Source organism: Spermophilus citellus, assembly GCF_964194105.1.
Source record: "Spermophilus citellus genome assembly, chromosome: 1".
Lineage (NCBI taxonomy): Eukaryota > Metazoa > Chordata > Mammalia > Rodentia > Sciuridae > Spermophilus > Spermophilus citellus.
In genome coordinates, this window is record NC_138182.1 from 172,723,767 (window position 1) to 172,741,089 (window position 17,323).

The 17,323-nt window shown below is 40.3% G+C and overlaps 1 protein-coding gene and 1 pseudogene across 2 annotated transcripts in view; both read left to right on the forward strand.

Annotated features, from left to right (window-relative positions):
- The first annotated feature begins 2,743 nt into the window (after positions 1 to 2,743).
- On the forward strand, positions 2,744 to 3,320 carry LOC308653588 (small ribosomal subunit protein uS5-like; annotated as a pseudogene). The gene has a single exon. The product of its transcript is annotated as a small ribosomal subunit protein uS5-like (transcript).
- Positions 3,321 to 4,166: 846 nt separating this feature from the next.
- Positions 4,167 to 17,323, forward strand: part of SNX24 (sorting nexin 24) — a 162,950-nt gene continuing 149,793 nt past the window's right edge. The window contains exon 1 of the mRNA XM_081307442.1: positions 4,167 to 4,473. Coding sequence (XP_081163568.1) covers positions 4,414 to 4,473 — 60 coding nt within the window. The 5' untranslated portion in view covers positions 4,167 to 4,413. The remainder of the gene's footprint in view (positions 4,474 to 17,323) is intronic.

A 17,323-nucleotide genomic window follows, 5' to 3' on the forward strand; every position in this document is an offset into this window, starting at 1 on the left:
GTGAATTTAGCCAAAATTAATATACATTAAATTTAGTTAAAATTTCTAATATAACTTGGTATTTAACGCAGCTTATCATTCAGTTTGCTCAAGTATATTTCTACCCAATAATAGATAATATGGTACTTTTAGTGTAATATTTTATATCTGCATTCCAGCAGAATTGTATTATTTTACTTACTCAAACTATTTGCTTTTATTAACAGATATTAACTGTTCAATGTTTTATATTGCTTTTTATGCAAATTTTGCCTTTAAATTTGTGTGTGTGTGTGCATATGTGCACACACATGTGTGCACACACACACACACACACCCGTATGTAACACTGGGGATAGAATCCATCAGCCTCACATATGCCAGGCAAGTGCTTTACCACTAAGCTACATCCCCAGCTCTTCTTATTTTATTTTGAGATAGGGTTTTTGTTAAGTGCCATCTCTGGCCTCCAATTTATGATCCTTTTACATCAGCTTCCCCAGTAGCTGGGATTATAGGTATGTATGACCACTCCCAGCTGCTATTTATTTTTTATTAATGATGTTTTGAGGAAAAGTTATTTAGCTGGACTGTCATAAATTGTAGAGTCAGACTAAAAGATACATAGGAACAATAGAATTTACCATGTTTTTTTATTTTGGTGCTATACCTTTCTCTAGGTCTTTACTGGTAGACTCAACAGAAATTGGTTAGATATTTGGCCAATTATCAGCCCATAATTTCATAGTTACTCATATCTCTTAGCCTTTATTGTGTCATCTATAATAATATCACTGATGGCTGGGCTAATAGACCCTCAAAAACAGATTAGCACTTTGATAACCTGTATAAATTTTCAGAAAGGCAAAAGTAAATTAGTGGAATACAGAAAACAGATTTCATTTGTACCATCTGTCAGATCTTCATGGACCCTCACATTTCTGTCCCCTAAGTCCAGTGGGTAAATGATTGAGCCATATAATTTCAAAAATATATGACAGTAGGGCTAGGACTGAGGCTCAGCGATAGTGCACTTGCCTGGCATGTGTGAGGCACTGGGTTCGATTCTCAGCACCACATATAAATAAATAAATAAAATAAAGATTTATCAACAATTTATATATATTTATAACAGGCTATTGGCAGACTGTTGTAGAAGTATGGTGTAGAAAGCAAATGAAAACCTTGATCGAGCTGGGTGCCATGATCCATGTCTATAGTTCCAGCTACTCAGGAGGCTGAGGCAGAAAGATTGTTTTGAGCCCAGGAATTCCTTGCCAGTCTGGGTAACATCATGACACTTTGAAAACTGAAAAGAAAGAAGAGCATGAGGAAAAGGAAGAGGAAGAAGTAGAAAGAGGAGAAGGATCATCAGCAGAAGCAGCAGTTTGATCAGCATCTGTGGCTCTAGAATTTCATCAGTACATAGTCCTGTCTTATAATACCTGCTTTAACCCATCTTGAAACTGCAGGGGAGGTGCTGAGGGCCATTGCCAAGTAGGAATGATGCATCGAAATTTCCTTGCCAGCGTACCCCATGTTGCTTAGAGGAAGGACTCGTGGAAATGGACTTGCCTTGGACATTCGCTGTGACATTGCATGTATGCTTTAGTAAGGTGACCTTGCTCAAGCACCAGGGCGGATCCAGGTTTAGAGCTGATCAGGTTTTAGGGAGTATCCCATCCTTGGGTTTAGGGCTGTTCCAGGTTTAAGGTATACCCTGCTGGGAATAGGGCGTATCCTGCTGCCTCAGACACGCCCGATCCTTGAGTTCCCTGAGTTCTCGTGGGATTCAAAAAAAAGTATTTGGGATAAAAAAGCCTGGTGGAGTATGTGAATTTGGGCCCAGAACTTGGATTTCCCCAGAACGTGTGTAGAGGCCGGTGTGAGTTCGGGAATAAAGAATTGCTGTTTGAATCTACAAAGCTGTGAGTGGCTCGTGATCTTGTGCCCAGCCAGACTGCGGCAGGGAGGGTGTCTTTTGCCATCATCAGCTGTTATTATTTTGAAAATAAAGAGCAGAAACATCACTTCCAAGCCTTTGACACTTCTATTGCATCCTATCACACATATACTTCCTTGTGGGTTGTTATGAAGCATAAGTAATCCAGGTGCAGTGATGCACACCTGTAATCCCAGTGCCTGGGGAGTTTGGGGTAGGAGGATCACAGTGTGACAATTTTGTGAGGCCCTATCTCAAAAAATAAGGCAAAATATGGAAAGGGCTAGGGATGTAGCTTAGTAGAATAGTGCCCCTGGGTTCAAAACCCAGTATCAAAAAAAAAAAAGGGGGGGGGTTTAATAAGACAAAGTATATGATACTATCTAGTGTAGTCCCTGCTGCATTTCTTTGGTTTTGTAAATATGAGTACTATGCTAAGCAGGAGATAACAAGGTTTTCAAGGACTCTTGCCTGAAACATGATGGTAAAGGCAGATAAATCACAATGCAGGGTGATAGTTGCCAGAGAGTTATGGCAACCTACAAGGTAAGCTCTGAACTCAAGACAGTATAGAGTCCACAGAGCTGTTTAGTTCCATCAGGAGGTGCTGGGCCAGCAGAAGAAAAGAGCTCCTCTGGGAAAACAGCAAGTGGCATATTGAGGCCCTGGCATGGGAGGCTGCAGTGGCTTCCACATAGGCTTTAGCAGCAGCCTCCAAGACCAAGGTTGTCTGGGCAGGGTTGATGGTCCCAGAGCCCACAGAGTCAAGGGAGATTACAAGAAGCGTTCCCTGCCACCAAGCTGGGTTGCCTAGTCCAGGACATGAAGATCAAATCCCTGGAGATCTAGTTCTTCTCCCTGCCCATCAAGGAGTCTGAGGTCATTGACTTTTTCCTGGGAGGATGACTCAAGGATGAGGTTTTGAAGATAATGCCTTTGGAGAAGCAGACTCACTCTGGTTAGTGTACCAGGTTCAAGAGATTAGTTCTTTTCATAGACTACAATGGTCATATCAACCCAGGAGTTAAGGATGCCAAGAAGGCAGCCAGCACTATCTTAGGGGTCATGATGCTGGCTAAACTCTCCATTGTACCTATGTGGAAAGGCCACTGGGGGAACAAGATTTGAAAACCCCATACTGTCCCTTGCAAGGTGGCAGGATGCTGTGGTTCTGTGCTGGTGCACCTCATCCCTCCTCCGGGGGCACTGGCACCATCTCAGCTTCTGTGCCCAAGAAGCTGCTGTTGATGGCATTATTAATGACTGCTACACTTCTTCCAGGGCAGCACTGCCAACAGGGGCAATTTTGCCAATGCCACCTTTGATGCCATCTCTGAGACCTACATTTTTCTGACCCTGCCTCTGGAAAGAGACTATGTTCACTAAGTCTCTCTCTTAGGAAAAACCACACCAAAGTCTCTCTGCGCCGAGGACTCAGGAACCAGCTATGGATTCAACATAGGGTTTTTGTACAAGAAAAATAAAGTGAATCAAACCTGTTTACAAAAAACAAAATACAAAACAAAAAACCTCAATGGCAGGTCAGTTTTGTAGCTCCCCCAACTACCCAAAGGATTAGGCTGAAATCACTTCTCAGTGACCCACAAGTGACTTACAAGTTTCTATCTTGCTCCATGCTCTCACCTAAGAAAAAAACTTAGTGTTTCCTAGAATAACTTGATAATGAAGTTTCCTCAACTGGGCCACTTATCTTTTAGGTATTTTTTTCAGGATAGGTTTGGGTCTAAGGGGCATAGTCACGTCCCCTTATTTATTTATGTTTCCTCTTCTATTTTCTCAACCCTTACAGTTACTTAGAGGCAGTGCTTACAATTGGAGCTAGAAGCCAGAGGGTTTATGCCAGTACAATACTAGTCCCACGTTCAGCGGCTAACTCAGGCTAACCTCAGAATGGGACGCAGACCCTTGAGTCCAAGAGAAATAGGAATCTTAGTAAAAGTTGGAGGGTTCATTGCTGTTAATGCCAGCAAAGAGCAAAAACCGAAAATTCAGCCAACCAAATCAAAATTTTAAAAATTCCATCATTTTCTATTCTTTGCTATCTTTTAATCTGCTAGGGGTGGCGTCTTGCAAATTTCAAACCTCGGTCCCTAGGGAGCCTCAGGGGCTGGGAGTGCCGGGGTGCGGCCCTGTCCTGGCGCCCAGCGCGGCGGCGCGCACACCCCTTTTCTGCAGACTCAGGTTTCCAGGCCCCGCCTCCTTCGGGCCCAGATGATCTCTGCCGCCCATTAGGCCCGAAACCCAGGAGCCCGGAACCCGACTCCTCCTCTCCGGGGTCCCGGCTCCGACTCCCGACACGCCCAGAGCGCGGGGGGCAGTGGTCAGCGCGCTGACCACGGCCGCGGCAGCTCAGCCTCAGGGCCACGCGGGCGAGGGCTGCGGGAGGCGGGGCGGCCGGGCCGGGGGCGGAGCGGCGGCCGCAGCCGTGAGCCCGCCCCCCGCTCGCCCTCCGCCGGCCGGCTGGCGCGGCCATGGAGGTCTACATCCCGTCCTTTCGCTACGAGGAGAGTGATCTGGAGCGGGGATACACGGTAGGCGCGGGCTGCGCCCGGACGCGACCACCCGAACCCTGCTCGTGGCGCTGCGCCCAGGAGGTGCCTCCGGCGGCCGCCGCCGCCGCCCCTGCGCAGGGTCCCCTCGCTCCCCTCTCCCCTCCCCCGGCCCAGAAGGGCTGCGCCCCGGCGCGGTCGTCAAGGAAACGGGCGCCCCTCCCTGATGCGGCTGCTGTGGGCGCCTCTCGACCCTTGGGGTCCATCCCTTCCCCCTCCTGGCCCGGCTCCGGGCCTCCGGGCAGCGGCACCGGGACTGGAGTGCTCGGACGCGGCGCTCGCCATTCTCCCCGCCGCCGGCCCTCGGGAGCCCAGGATGGGCTGCTTTCTCTTCTGGCACAGCTTCTCCCTCTGTCCAGACAGAAGTAGCTTCGCGGCAGGTTCATGGTGGCTTCCAAGTTCTGTAGGATTAGTTCCGATGAAACACGTTACTTGTTTAAAACCTCCTCTGGTAGCTGTTTATTAGCCAGAGTAAACCCATGTGCTGATTTTAGAGGGTTTCCAAAGTTTTCTTCCTCTTCTTCTTTTAGTTCAGCAGTGACATGAAATGGCAAAATCAAGTACTTACTGAGCACCTGTTCCATAACGTAGGTCTGTGGTCACCAGGAAATGGGAAACGGGGTGACTGGTCTCAAAGAGTGCAGGAAAGGGCAGAGGTGAAGGCACGCGCCCTTTCAGTAACAAGTTTAATGAGTGAACTGTTGTTGGTTGATTTTCCCATACAGATGAATTTAAACATCTGTATGCAGAGAGGCATTGCTAGTGGGGGAAACACACATCAGGGTGGGTAGACCTTGAAAGAGTTCATTTCACCTACTAATTAGTTTTCTTTCTTCCTATCTGATACTCGTACTTTTTATTTCCTTTATTCATCTTATTACATTGGTTAGGACCTCCTGCAAAATGTCAAGCAATAATTGTGATAAAGTTACTGACACTATTATGATGCTTCCTTTTATGATGTTGAATAGGATATTTGCTGTATGGTTATGGTAGTGAATCTTTATAAAATCGAAGATGTATCTAGCCTAAGAACTAGCAGGCATAAATGTACTTTTTTATAATGTTCTTTTCAGGACCTAATGGAATTTATTGGAGGTATTTAGGGTTAGAGGAAGATTGCAGAGGGAATGCTGAAAGGATTATTAATTTTTTAAAAATTTTGTTTAGTTGCCAATGGACCTTTATTATTTAATTTATTTATATGTGGTGTTGAGAATCGAACCCAGTGCCTCACACATGCTAGGCAAGCGCTCTACAACTGAGCCACAACCCCAGCCTCAGGATTATTAATTTTATACACAGCTAATTCACTCACTTGCTAAGCACCAATGATATTAATTTGGTAAAGTACTTCAAAGTCTCTTCCATTCTCTAAATATTGTTGGTGTTTGATAACAGCCTATTTAAGTCCTTATGCTTTCCTAGCAAAAACTAAATCACCCTCACAAAGGATGATTTTAGAATTAAGAGCAGTGATTGGGAGAAAAAAATACAGAGTGTATGAGGATTTTTAGAATTAAGTAGATTTCTGGATCCAGCTTTTCCAAAATAAATACTCAAACTGCTTTTCATGGGGAGGAAATTTCAGTCAGGAAGCTATGTTCAATAGTGGCCATTATTTATGTAAATCCATTCCAGTGGGTTAACATCTGCTTAAATATTCCATATTTCCTTAAAAACAATTGGACTTGAACCCATTCAGGGCTCCCCGCCCCCCCCTTGGAGGTTTTATCCCAGCCTCTTAAGCTTACAACCTTGGTTATCTTTGATTCTTCCAAGTATCTTGCTTCTCCCATCAATAGCAATGACAGCGCCTTTCATTTGGGGAGCATTGTTTTAGACTTGCAGATAAAAAAACTGGGAAGGTTCGTTGCTTCTTATTAATTTTCTTTTAATAGAAGATCTATGTCCACCCTTCAAAGTTTTCCTATATTTATTACTTAGCAGTTATGTTTCTGTTTTAAATATTAAAAATTTAAGTCAAATTGTAGCAAATTCCTTGATAGAAAAATTTAAAGTAGAAATAGATGTCTCCTCTTCCCTGTTGGGGAAGAGATAAGGTCTGAGAGGTGGTGGTAGTAATTGTGTGGATACTGAGAAATTTTAGTTTCCCATGCTGTAAAAAATTGCTTGTATGTGTGATCAGGTATATCCCGGACTCCAGTTTTGAAGGAGTAAACTTGCAAGAGTTTGAAGATTGCTTGTATGATGAGAGTTTGTGTGCTCTTTAAAAGTTTACTTAACAATAAAGTATATAACCCAGATTGTTAGCCAAACTGTTAAGATACCTTTCTTTTATGTGTGTTTGTGAAGTGGCTGTTAGACACTTTGTTCCTCATGAATAACAGGTTTTATAATTGTAGAGCCATGATTCATTCACCAACAAATATTAATTGAGTGCTTGCTCTATGTTCCTATTCCAGGTGCTGGATCTATACCCAGCTGTGAATAATATTTCAGCTTGAAAAAAAAAGAATTAAAATATATCATGTTTATTAAAAATGTAATTAGTAAAACAATGTATACTTTGTATTTAAATTTTTAAAATGTTACAACAAATTCTAACAAATTCAGTGTCAGGAAGTTTAGAGTAGAAATGAGTGGTTCTTCTTGCCTCATGAGAGTTCCATGCCCCAAGAGATGAAGTATTGGAGGGTGTTCTTAAATATTTTTTCCCATATTATGAAAACATCTTTTTAATGAATAAATGACCAATTTTTACTACAGCCTTTATCCCCTAACATATGGACAGATATCTTTTAGTTTAACATAAATGTGTTGACCTCCAGCCTTCTCCTTGTGACTATTAGTGAAGGAATCTTTTAATAAGCAATGTCCCATAATTTGTTTAGCTGGGTGACTATTTCTGGCCATTGACATTTGTTAATTTTTTAGCAATTATATTTAATGTTAGAATAGGACATCCTTATGTCTGCTTTTAAAAGCATTATTATTTTAATAATGGTATTATGTAATGCTCTATTAATAGTAGTATTTATGTACATACTTTATAATGTCCATTACTAGGATTTCTGTAAAAGTGGTACTTTCAGGCCCTTTAATATTTTTACAGATTTTGCTCAGTTATCCTTCAAAAAATTTATGCTTAATGTACAAAGTAATTTGCCCTTTTTAAGTGATTTTTTTTTTTTTTTGCGGTTATTTAAACATTTACTGTAGAGCTGCACAGTATTAGTGAGGATGTGTCTCAAGTGGTAGCGCGCTCGCCTGGCATGCGTGCGACCCGGGTTCGATCCTCAGCACCACATACCAACAAAGATGTTGTGTCCGCCGAGAACTAAAAAATAAATATTGAAAATTCTCTCTCTCTCTCTCTCTCTCTCTCTCTCTCTCTCTCTCTCTCTCTCTCTCTCCTCTCTCACTCTCTCTTTAAAAAAAAAAAAAAAAGAGAAGGATGTTACCCCTTCTCTTAAGGGTTCTCCTTCCACCCAGGAATGCCTTGGGGCACCAACCCTAGGGAAGGGTTAGGATACTATGTCACTTGCTGGAGGCTTCTATTAGGGCCTGAGGGAGGGAAAGAGGTCAATTCTGCTCTGCAAGAGGGCATACTTGGGGTGGGGTGCTTAGGAATGCTGACTTTGAAATCTGATTAGCATTTTGCTAGGATCATGAATTTTAGAAAGAGGAAATGCAGGGCAAAAATCTCATCTCAGGGAAAAGGAATTTTAAACTCCCAGATGAAAGAAGTATGAAAGGATACTGCAGATACTATAGTAGCAAAATGTTACAACAACTAAATTCAAATGTTACTTTCTGGGGAGATTAGTCTTTCATGCCTTTTTCCTCCCCAGTAGTTTACTTGTTTTCTGTTCCCTGGTGGACTGTATCTCATAGTGAGGATTCAGCATGTGCCTCTTGAATAATAATTTTTAAGTGAATTTTTTATCAGCAGAGCAATGATCTTGGGGCATGAAGCAGCTCAGTGCAGAGGTGAGAGGCAAGTGCAGACAAATCTGAAGTAAGTAGCAGGGATTGTGCAAAGTGATTCCAGAAAGGAGTTGGGGAAACCAGGTCAGGAGCCTTGAGAGCTCTAAAAGGAGAAAAAACTTTGCTAGAAAGGGAGCCTGGACTTTGACCTCAGGCAGTTAGTCTTCCGAGAGTTTTAAGGAAGGAAGTAACATGACTAGCTTTACTTTTGGATGACTGTCTTAACCAATTTGGTCTGTGGTGACAAAATACCATAAGCTGGTTAGTTTATACATAACAGAAATTCATTTTCCTGTGAGAGGCTGGGAAGCAGAAAATGATGGTGTTGGCTGATTCATTATTTGGTGGAGGCCCATTCTCTGATTCATAGATGATGCTTGCTTGCTGAGTCCTCCTGTGGGGGATGAAGTAAAGAACTCCCTTGGACCTATTTTATAAGGGCACTAATTCCATTTAAAGGCTTCTACCCTCATGACTTAGTCATCTCCCAAAGGCTGTCCCTCCTAATACTGTCACCTTGGAGTTAGGATTTCAGTTTATGAGTTTGCGGAAGACAGAAACATTCAGACCATGCCAGTAACCTGGAGCTCTCATCAGGAAGAGACACTTGCAGATAACCAGGATGGAGAGGATGAAGAAAGGACAGGGTGACTATAAGAATCTCCAGTGCCTAGTAACTGGATATGAGGCAGCAGAGTGATTCCCATGGATACAGATGCCAGTATAAGAATGGAAGCAGGGGCATATTTCATTGGAAGTCAGCTGGGTTTTTTGGTGATAGGTATAGTTCAGAGTATTTAGAGGTCTGGGCTGAAAATATAGCTCTAAGGGATCATTCAGCACAGGAGATAAAAAACACAGGCAGAGTGAGTAGAGAAAGAGGAAGAGCTGAGGGTAAATCTTGGAACTTGTGTGAGTGAAGAAGTCTTAGCATAGCATCTGTAGGGAGAAAGAAATCCAGATGTGTGAGGCTGGAAGAGAAGGTGTGGGTGTGCTTTACAAGGGGGAAAGTGCCAGGAGCTGCTGAGTGGTCTTGCAATGTGAGGAGAACAGAATAAGCAAACCAGAGAATAAGCAGGATTTGGAGGCCGGTTGAGGCAAGTCTTTTCCATTTTAAAATGCATCATTTGTAAGAACAACAAAACTCAAAACTAGAATTACAATAAAACTAGAATTAGGTAACAACACGAAAGTCAAAATTACTGGATTTCAGTTTTCATAGATATAAAATCAAAGCATTGACTTAGGAAGTTTTTCAATTCCATTTTAAATATCTGTGACTGTCTGCATATGCTGTGCTTATGTTTGGGCCACAACTTGGACAGGCATAGTCCTGAATGCAATAATACCCAAAAGATGAAATCCCAAAGGATCAAAAGCCCCCAAACCTAAAATAAATACCCAGAGACCCAAATTTCTAAATACAGTTCTGGAAAAATAATTTAAAATTTATTTAAAAGATACTTATTTGCATTTATAAAAATGGATTTATTTAAGATATATGTAGACATGACAGAACACTTCACAAGCCAAGTTATGCAATAAAATGGATAAAAATGCATATTTTTGTGAGCATAAACTCTCCAGTATGCTAACATTTGAATGAGTGTAACAGTTATGAGCAGATTCATAAAGAAATGAGTCAAGAGAAATCTATAAATACAAGTCAGTATGATTGGTGCACCCAGCTTTTGTGTGCACCCAGCTTTTTATCTGTGATCATCTGAAATACTGAGACAGAGAACCTAAGTCTTGACAAGACTGATTAAAAACCACGTGGGTTACTACCATGTGGACAGTCACACAGAGCTGGATTTTGAGAAATTTTATCTTTTATAAATATGGTTTATCTTTCACTAATACCCTCTGGAAACCTCTAATAGATAAACCCCAAATAATGATTTACTAGGTATTCATTCCATGTAATGTGCTACACCTCTCCTCCAATGACTAAAAATTGACCAACTCCTCCAGAATTCAGCTTTCTACCCCTCTTCTACAACTTTTCTCCCCAATGGAAATTGCAATTTTGGGAATTTTAGCTTTCACGATACTAGCTTTTGGGATTGTGATTTGGGTTGAATTTTTTTTTTCTTTTTTTGCCTCTAAGTATTTTGATCTTTGGGGATTTCAACATTTGAGATTATAATATTCAGGATTATGATTAGCACTAGTTGTCCTTGTACAAATACATCTTTTTCTTGGGATCTAGAATCTATCAATTGTTTACTTAATATATACCTTAAAATATATCATGATCTTCATTACATAAGGAAACTTCATATATACATTATCGTTGTCTTGGGATGCCTACAGGGATGATTATTGTTTTAAAGTTTTTAGGGATTAAAATGGAAAAATTGAAAAATATAATGAACCATTATATACCCATTTCTCACCCTCATTATTTTGCAATTCTTATTTTACTCAGCATCCCTCATTCTCTCTCTCTATATATATTTTTTAATTCTAAAGTCCCCCTAGTCCTCACACCCCACCCCTGTACTGGGGATACAACCTGGGGACATTCTACCACTGAGCTACATCCCCAACATTTTTCATTTTTTATTTTGAGACAAGGTCTCATTAAGTTTCCCAGGCAAGCCTTAAATTTGCAATATTCCTTCCTCAGCTTCCCAGATTGCTGGAATTACAGATGTGCACCACCATTTGTGGCAATTCTGAAGTATTTTAAAGCAAATCTGAGACATAATTTCACCTGTAAATATTTCATTATGAATATGTGACAGGTAAAGACTTTTTAAAACATAACCAAAATGTAAATATTACTTTAAAATTGGCAACACTTAATATCATTCAATCCTCAGTTGTTTTAAACATAATTGTACTGCCAATGTTACTTAGAATTTAACAGTGATTTACTTTTTATTGTTATTGTCATTTTATAATTTCACAAACGAGGCTGATAGGTCGAATGAGGGAACCTGGCCCCTTGACCAAGTCTCTGTTTTCATCCTCAGAGTAACTTCTACCCAGTGATAAAATAGTGATAAATGTTGCAGTCATTAGTTTTTTGATTGTGTAGAGAGAGGGCATTTTCTAATGGTAAGGGCTCCCCTTCCCCCTCAAAAGCTCTGAGCAGATTTCCTTTCATATCTTATTATTAGTCCTGTTTCTCAGTCAATCCTGTTGCCAAGGGAATTCTTTGTGCTGATTGGCCAAGGCAAGCATTACCTGAACCAATCACCAGGGAAAGGAGAATAGGTTAACCTGATGGAGTTAAAATAGGGAGCCTCTCTGGAGCTGGGAATGTCTCAGTCCATTCTGGCCACCCATCTCCGTAGGCACTTATGTGGAAGAAGGGCAGAAGGATGTCAGTAAGACCACAGTGTCCACAACAAAATCTTCCCATCACCCATTATAAACATATATGATGAAGGAGGCCTTTGTATAACAAGGACACAGTTGGCACAGTGCCTAATATGTGGTAAGGACATAACAGAAGCACACATTAAATATTTGTTGAATGATTGGATCAACAATCCTTTACCCTTGAGGACAAAAAAAAAAAAAAATACAGTTTGAACAGTAACAAATCTCGATTGTGCATGCATCTAAAAATCAAAATAAGACTGGAGATTTAACTCAGTGGAAGATCACTTGCCTATCATGCATGAGGCCCTGGGTTTAATCTCCAGCATAATAAAAAATAAATAAAGTAATTAATAATAAAAAATAAAAATTGGTACAAGAGGATCAATATTTGCAAATTTGGTGCTTAGAAATATGAGGGCACCATTTATTTTCTTTGAGGTAGAAAAACATTTTAATCTGTCATTTTTTAGTTGTTATTTTCTACTTACCCTAATAAATAAATTTAGATTTGCAGAAAAGTTGAACATTAGTAGAGTTCCTTTATGCCCCTCACCCAATTCCCCCATTGTTAGCATACTGCCTTACTGTGGTACATTTGTCAAAATAAGGAAACTAATACTGGTTTATAATTTAAAACTAAACTCCAGACTTTATTTGGGTTTTGCCAGTTTTTCTATTATTGTCTTTTTTTCTGATCCGGGATCCAGTCCAGAATACCACATTGTATTTACTTCAGTCTGCGGTGATCTGATACTTAGTATTCCAAGTTATAGCACACTATGTCTCAAAAATGATCCAGACATATTACTAGAGATGAACTTGTAGAGATCAACTTAAATTCTGGTTAATTTCAATTAATTCCTGGATAATTTTTGCCATTTGGCAAGAGCTTATTTATAATAGTCCACCAGTTTATGATGAAAAGCCCAGGCTAGGCTTAGGCTGTCTGTGTTCAAATCTTGCCTCCTCCATTTAGTCCACAACTGACTTTGGGTAAGCTACTTAATCTCCCAGTTTCTTATATCAGTAAAAGAGGTTAATACTGTAGTACTTACCTTACTTATAGGACTGGTTTGCAAAAATAGGGCAGTGCTTGCAAAGTGCCAGAAAGTATCTCTAGCTGTGTTTTTTATTTATTTCTACTATTTAAGTAGGGACTGCCTTGAAGTTTACTTTTTTAAGCTCTTTAATGTAAGATAATAATATTAACAAAACTTCAGGAGAAATATTTATGTTATAAAAAATAATAAACCCTGTGCAAAAACTTGCAAGTACTTCAGAGATGACAATTACGTGTAACTAACTGGAATTTTTGGTACAACTTTCAAACTGTGTGTTCAATTAAGGTTCAGTTTTGTAGTCTTAGATACTACATATGCTTTTTTTCTTTATGGTCATAAAAGCTAAAATATTTATATAAATAATTAGGCTATACTATAGAGCCTATAGGAAGACATATCTCTCCTTTCTTTTCTTTTTTTTTATTGGTTATTCACAACATTACAAAGCTCTTGACATATCATATTTCATACATTAGATTCAATTGGGTTATGAACTCCCAATTTTTACCCCAAATGCAGATTGCAGAATCACGTCAGTTACACATCCACAATTTTACATAATGCCCTATTAGTAACTGTTGTATTCTGATACTTTTCCTATCCCCTACTATCCCCCCTCCCCTTCCCTCACATCTGACCTCTCTACCCCATCTACTGTAATTCATTTCTCTCCTTGTTTATTTTCCCATTCCCCTCACAACCTCTTATATGTAATTTTGTATAGCAATGAGGGTCTCCCTTCATTTCCATGCAATTTCCATTTTCTCTCCCTTTCCCTCCCATCTCATGTCTCTGTTTAATGTTAATCTTTTCTTCCTACTCTTCCTCCCTGCTCTGTTCATAGTCGCTCTCATTATATCAAAGAAGATATTTGGTGTTTGTTTTTTAGGGATTGGCTAGCTTCACTAAGCATAATCTGCTCTAGTGCCATCCATTTCCCTGCAAATTCCATGATTTTGTCATTTCTTAGTGCTGCGTAATACTCCATGGTGTATAAATGCCACATTTTTTTTATCCATTCATCTATTAAAGGGCATCTGGGTTGGTTCCACAGTCTAGCTATTGTGAATTGTGCTGCTATGAACATTGATGTGGCAGTATCCCTGTAGTACGCTCTTTTAATGTCTTCAGGGAATAGTCCAAGAAGGGCAATAGCTGGGTCAAATGGTGGTTCCATTCCCAGCTTTCCCAGGAATCTCCATACTGCTTTCCAAATTGGCCGCACCAATTTGCAGTCCCACCAGCAATGTACAAGTGTACCCTTTTCTCCACATCCTCGCCAGCACTTGTTGTTTCACTTCATAGTGGCTGCCAATCTTACTGGAGTGAGATGGTATCTTAGGGTGGTTTAGATTTGCATTTCTCTGACTGCTAGAGATGGAGAGCATTTTTTCATGTACTTGTTGATTGATTGTATGTCCTCCTCTGAGAAGTGTCTGTTCAGGTCTTTGGCCCATTTGTTGATTGGGTTATTTGTTATCTTATTGTTTACTTTTTTGAGTTCTTTGTATATTCTGGATATTAGGGCTCTATCTGAAGGAGAGGAGTAAAAATTTGTTCCCATGGTGTAGGCTCCCTATTTACCTCTCTTATTGTTTCTCTTGCTGAGAAAAAACTTTTTAGTTTAAGTAAGTCCTATTTGTTGATTCTTGTTATTAACTCTTGTGCTATGGGTGTCCTATTAAGGAATTTGGAGCTCGACCCCACAATATGTAGATCAGAGCCAACTTTTTCTTCTATCAGACGCAGAGTCTCTGATTTGATATCAAGCTCCTTGATCCATTTTGAGTTAACTTTTGTGCATGGCAAGAGAAAGGGATTCAGTTTCATTTTGTTGCATATGGATTTCCAGTTTTCCCAACACCATTTGTTGAAGATGCTATCCTTCCTCCATTGCATGCTTTTAGCCCCTTTATCAAATATAAGAAAGTTGTAACTTTGTGGATTAGTCTCTGTGTCCTCTATTCTATACCATTGGTCCACCTGCCTGTTTTGGTACCAGTACCATGCTGTTTTTGTCACTATTGCTCTGTAGTATAGTTTGAAATCTGGTATCGCTATACCGCCTGATTCACACTTCCTGCTTAGAATTGCTTTTGCTATTCTGGGTCTTTTATTTTTCCATATGAATTTAATGATTGCTTTATCTATTTCTACAAGAAATGCCATTGGGATTTTGATCTCCCCCGCCCTCTGTCTTTACCAAGGCTCTTCCCACTGATGGTTTTGGTTATTGTTTGTCATTTCTTCCTCATGTAGTGTTTTTCTCAAGCTGCTTTGCAATGCTGGTTTTCTGGCTGCAAATTCTTTTAACTTTTGTTTATCATGAAAGATTTTTATTTCGAAGATTTTTATTTCGTTGTCATACCTGAAGCTTAATTTTGCTGGATACAGAATTCTTGGTTGGCATCCATTGTCTTTCAGTGTTTGAAATACATTGTTCCAGGACCTTCTTGCTTTCAGTGTCTGTGATGAAAAATCTGTTATTAACCTTATTGGTTTACCCCTGAATGTAATCTGCCTCTTTTCTCTTGTAGCTTTTAATATTTTCTCTTTGTTCTGTATATTGGATATCTTCATAACAATGTGTCTTGGCGTTGGTCTACTGTGATTTTGTATGCTCGGTGTCCTGTATGCATCTACAATTTGTACATCCGTTTCCTTTTTTATTTCTGGAAAGTTTTCTGTAATTATTTCATTCAGCAGGTTACTCATTCCTTGGTTTGAATCTCTATACCTTCCTCTATCCCGATGACTCTTATGTTTGGTTTTTTGTTATCCCATATCTCTTGGATGTTTTTCTCGTGATTTTTTACCTGCCTTTCTGAGTTGGCTAGACTCTTTTCAAGATGATATATTTTGTCTTCATTATCTGATGTTCTGGCTTCTACTGGCTCCACTCTGTTAGTGATACTCTCATTTGAGTTTTTAATTTGGTTTATAGTTTTCTTCATTTCTAGAATTATTTTTTGATTTTTTTATAATCTCTATCTCCTGATAAAGATGCTTAACTTCTTCTTTTATCTGTTTATGTAATTCGTTTTCAATGTGTTCTTTCAGTGTTTGAATTTGCTGTCTCATATTCTCTTTAAGGTTCCATTCCATCTGTCTAAGGTGTTCCTTGAGTTCTTTATATGACCATTTTTCTGATGACTGTAGGTCCTCCTGAATATTTAGGCTGTCCTGCATTGTTTGTACTCCTTTTCTTCCTTGCTTTTTCATGCTGCTCATGTTACTTCTTGTTCTGTTTGACTGCTGAGTTACTGTTTACTCCTATAAATTTATTTGATGCTTGGGAGGAAAGGTATTAGAAGGGAAGGGAAGAAGTCACTAAAGAGAATGAGAGTAAGCAGGTAGAATTGAAGGAAGGGGGAATAAGAAAATTGAAAAGAAATGAAAAGACAAAAGGAAAAAAAAAGGAAATAAAAAAGAAAAAATTAAAAAAAAATAATAATAATTAAAATTAAATTTAGAAGAAAAAAATTTAAAAAATTAAACAAAAAAATTTTTAAAAAACAACAAGAAAGAAAAATGAAAATGAGAAAAAACCCAAATCAAAAAAAAAAAAAACCAACAAAAAAAAACTAATAAATGCAGTCATAGAGCTTGATTAACTTCTCTTCCAGTAGGTGGCGCTGTGCCCACCAGGCCAAGTTTCTCCTTTCAATACGCGGGAACCAATCACTGTGCAGCAGCTCCTCCTCCCAGACTGGGCGAGTCTCCAATCCTGAGTGCCTAGGGCCTCCTCTTGTGTCTAGTCACTTCCCCACTTTTTCTCTAGCCAGGCCCCTCTCACCGGTGATGCTCACCACAATACTGGCTACACGCCAGGTCTGCTGCTCCCAGGAGCCCTGTTTTCATGAACGACTGGGCACACTTTCCCTGTTTGCTATTCCCTGAGACCCTAAGTTTGTAGAGCTTGGGGCAGAGAATCCTCAGCGAATTTTACTTGCTCTCCGGTAGCCACGCCCCTGGAAGCTGGTGCAAGAGACCTCAGTTGTCAGCACTGGTGGGAGCGGTAGCCGGGAGTTCCAAGCCACGGATCCTGCGCCACTTCTGATTCCCTCGGTCTGGCTATCTCTCATGGGAGAGCTGGGAGGGGCCCTTAAGGTTTCCCTGATGTTGGAGAGGGAAGGCTAGGGGATTACACACCTGTAGCCGCAGGTTTCAATGAAGTTATCTCCTCTGCCGCAGTCCGGTGACGTCAGTTCTCTGCCATGGTGGTATCTCTTGCAAATGGCGACAGTTCGTTTCCCTTTGCCAGGTGACCAATGCAACGGGTGGGTCCTGACTGTCTCTCCCAAGCCCTGTTTAAATCCTGTGGCCACTGCCTATGAAGGCTTGGTTGGCATTTACCTCTGTAGGATCAGAAGGGCCAACCTGTTGTTTCAGCGGGATGGATTAGTGCTGAGTCACAGCTGTTTGTCTTCGGGAAGCAGGCGAACGGGAGCTAGAATTCAGCTGATCCGGGCTCAGTGTGTGTT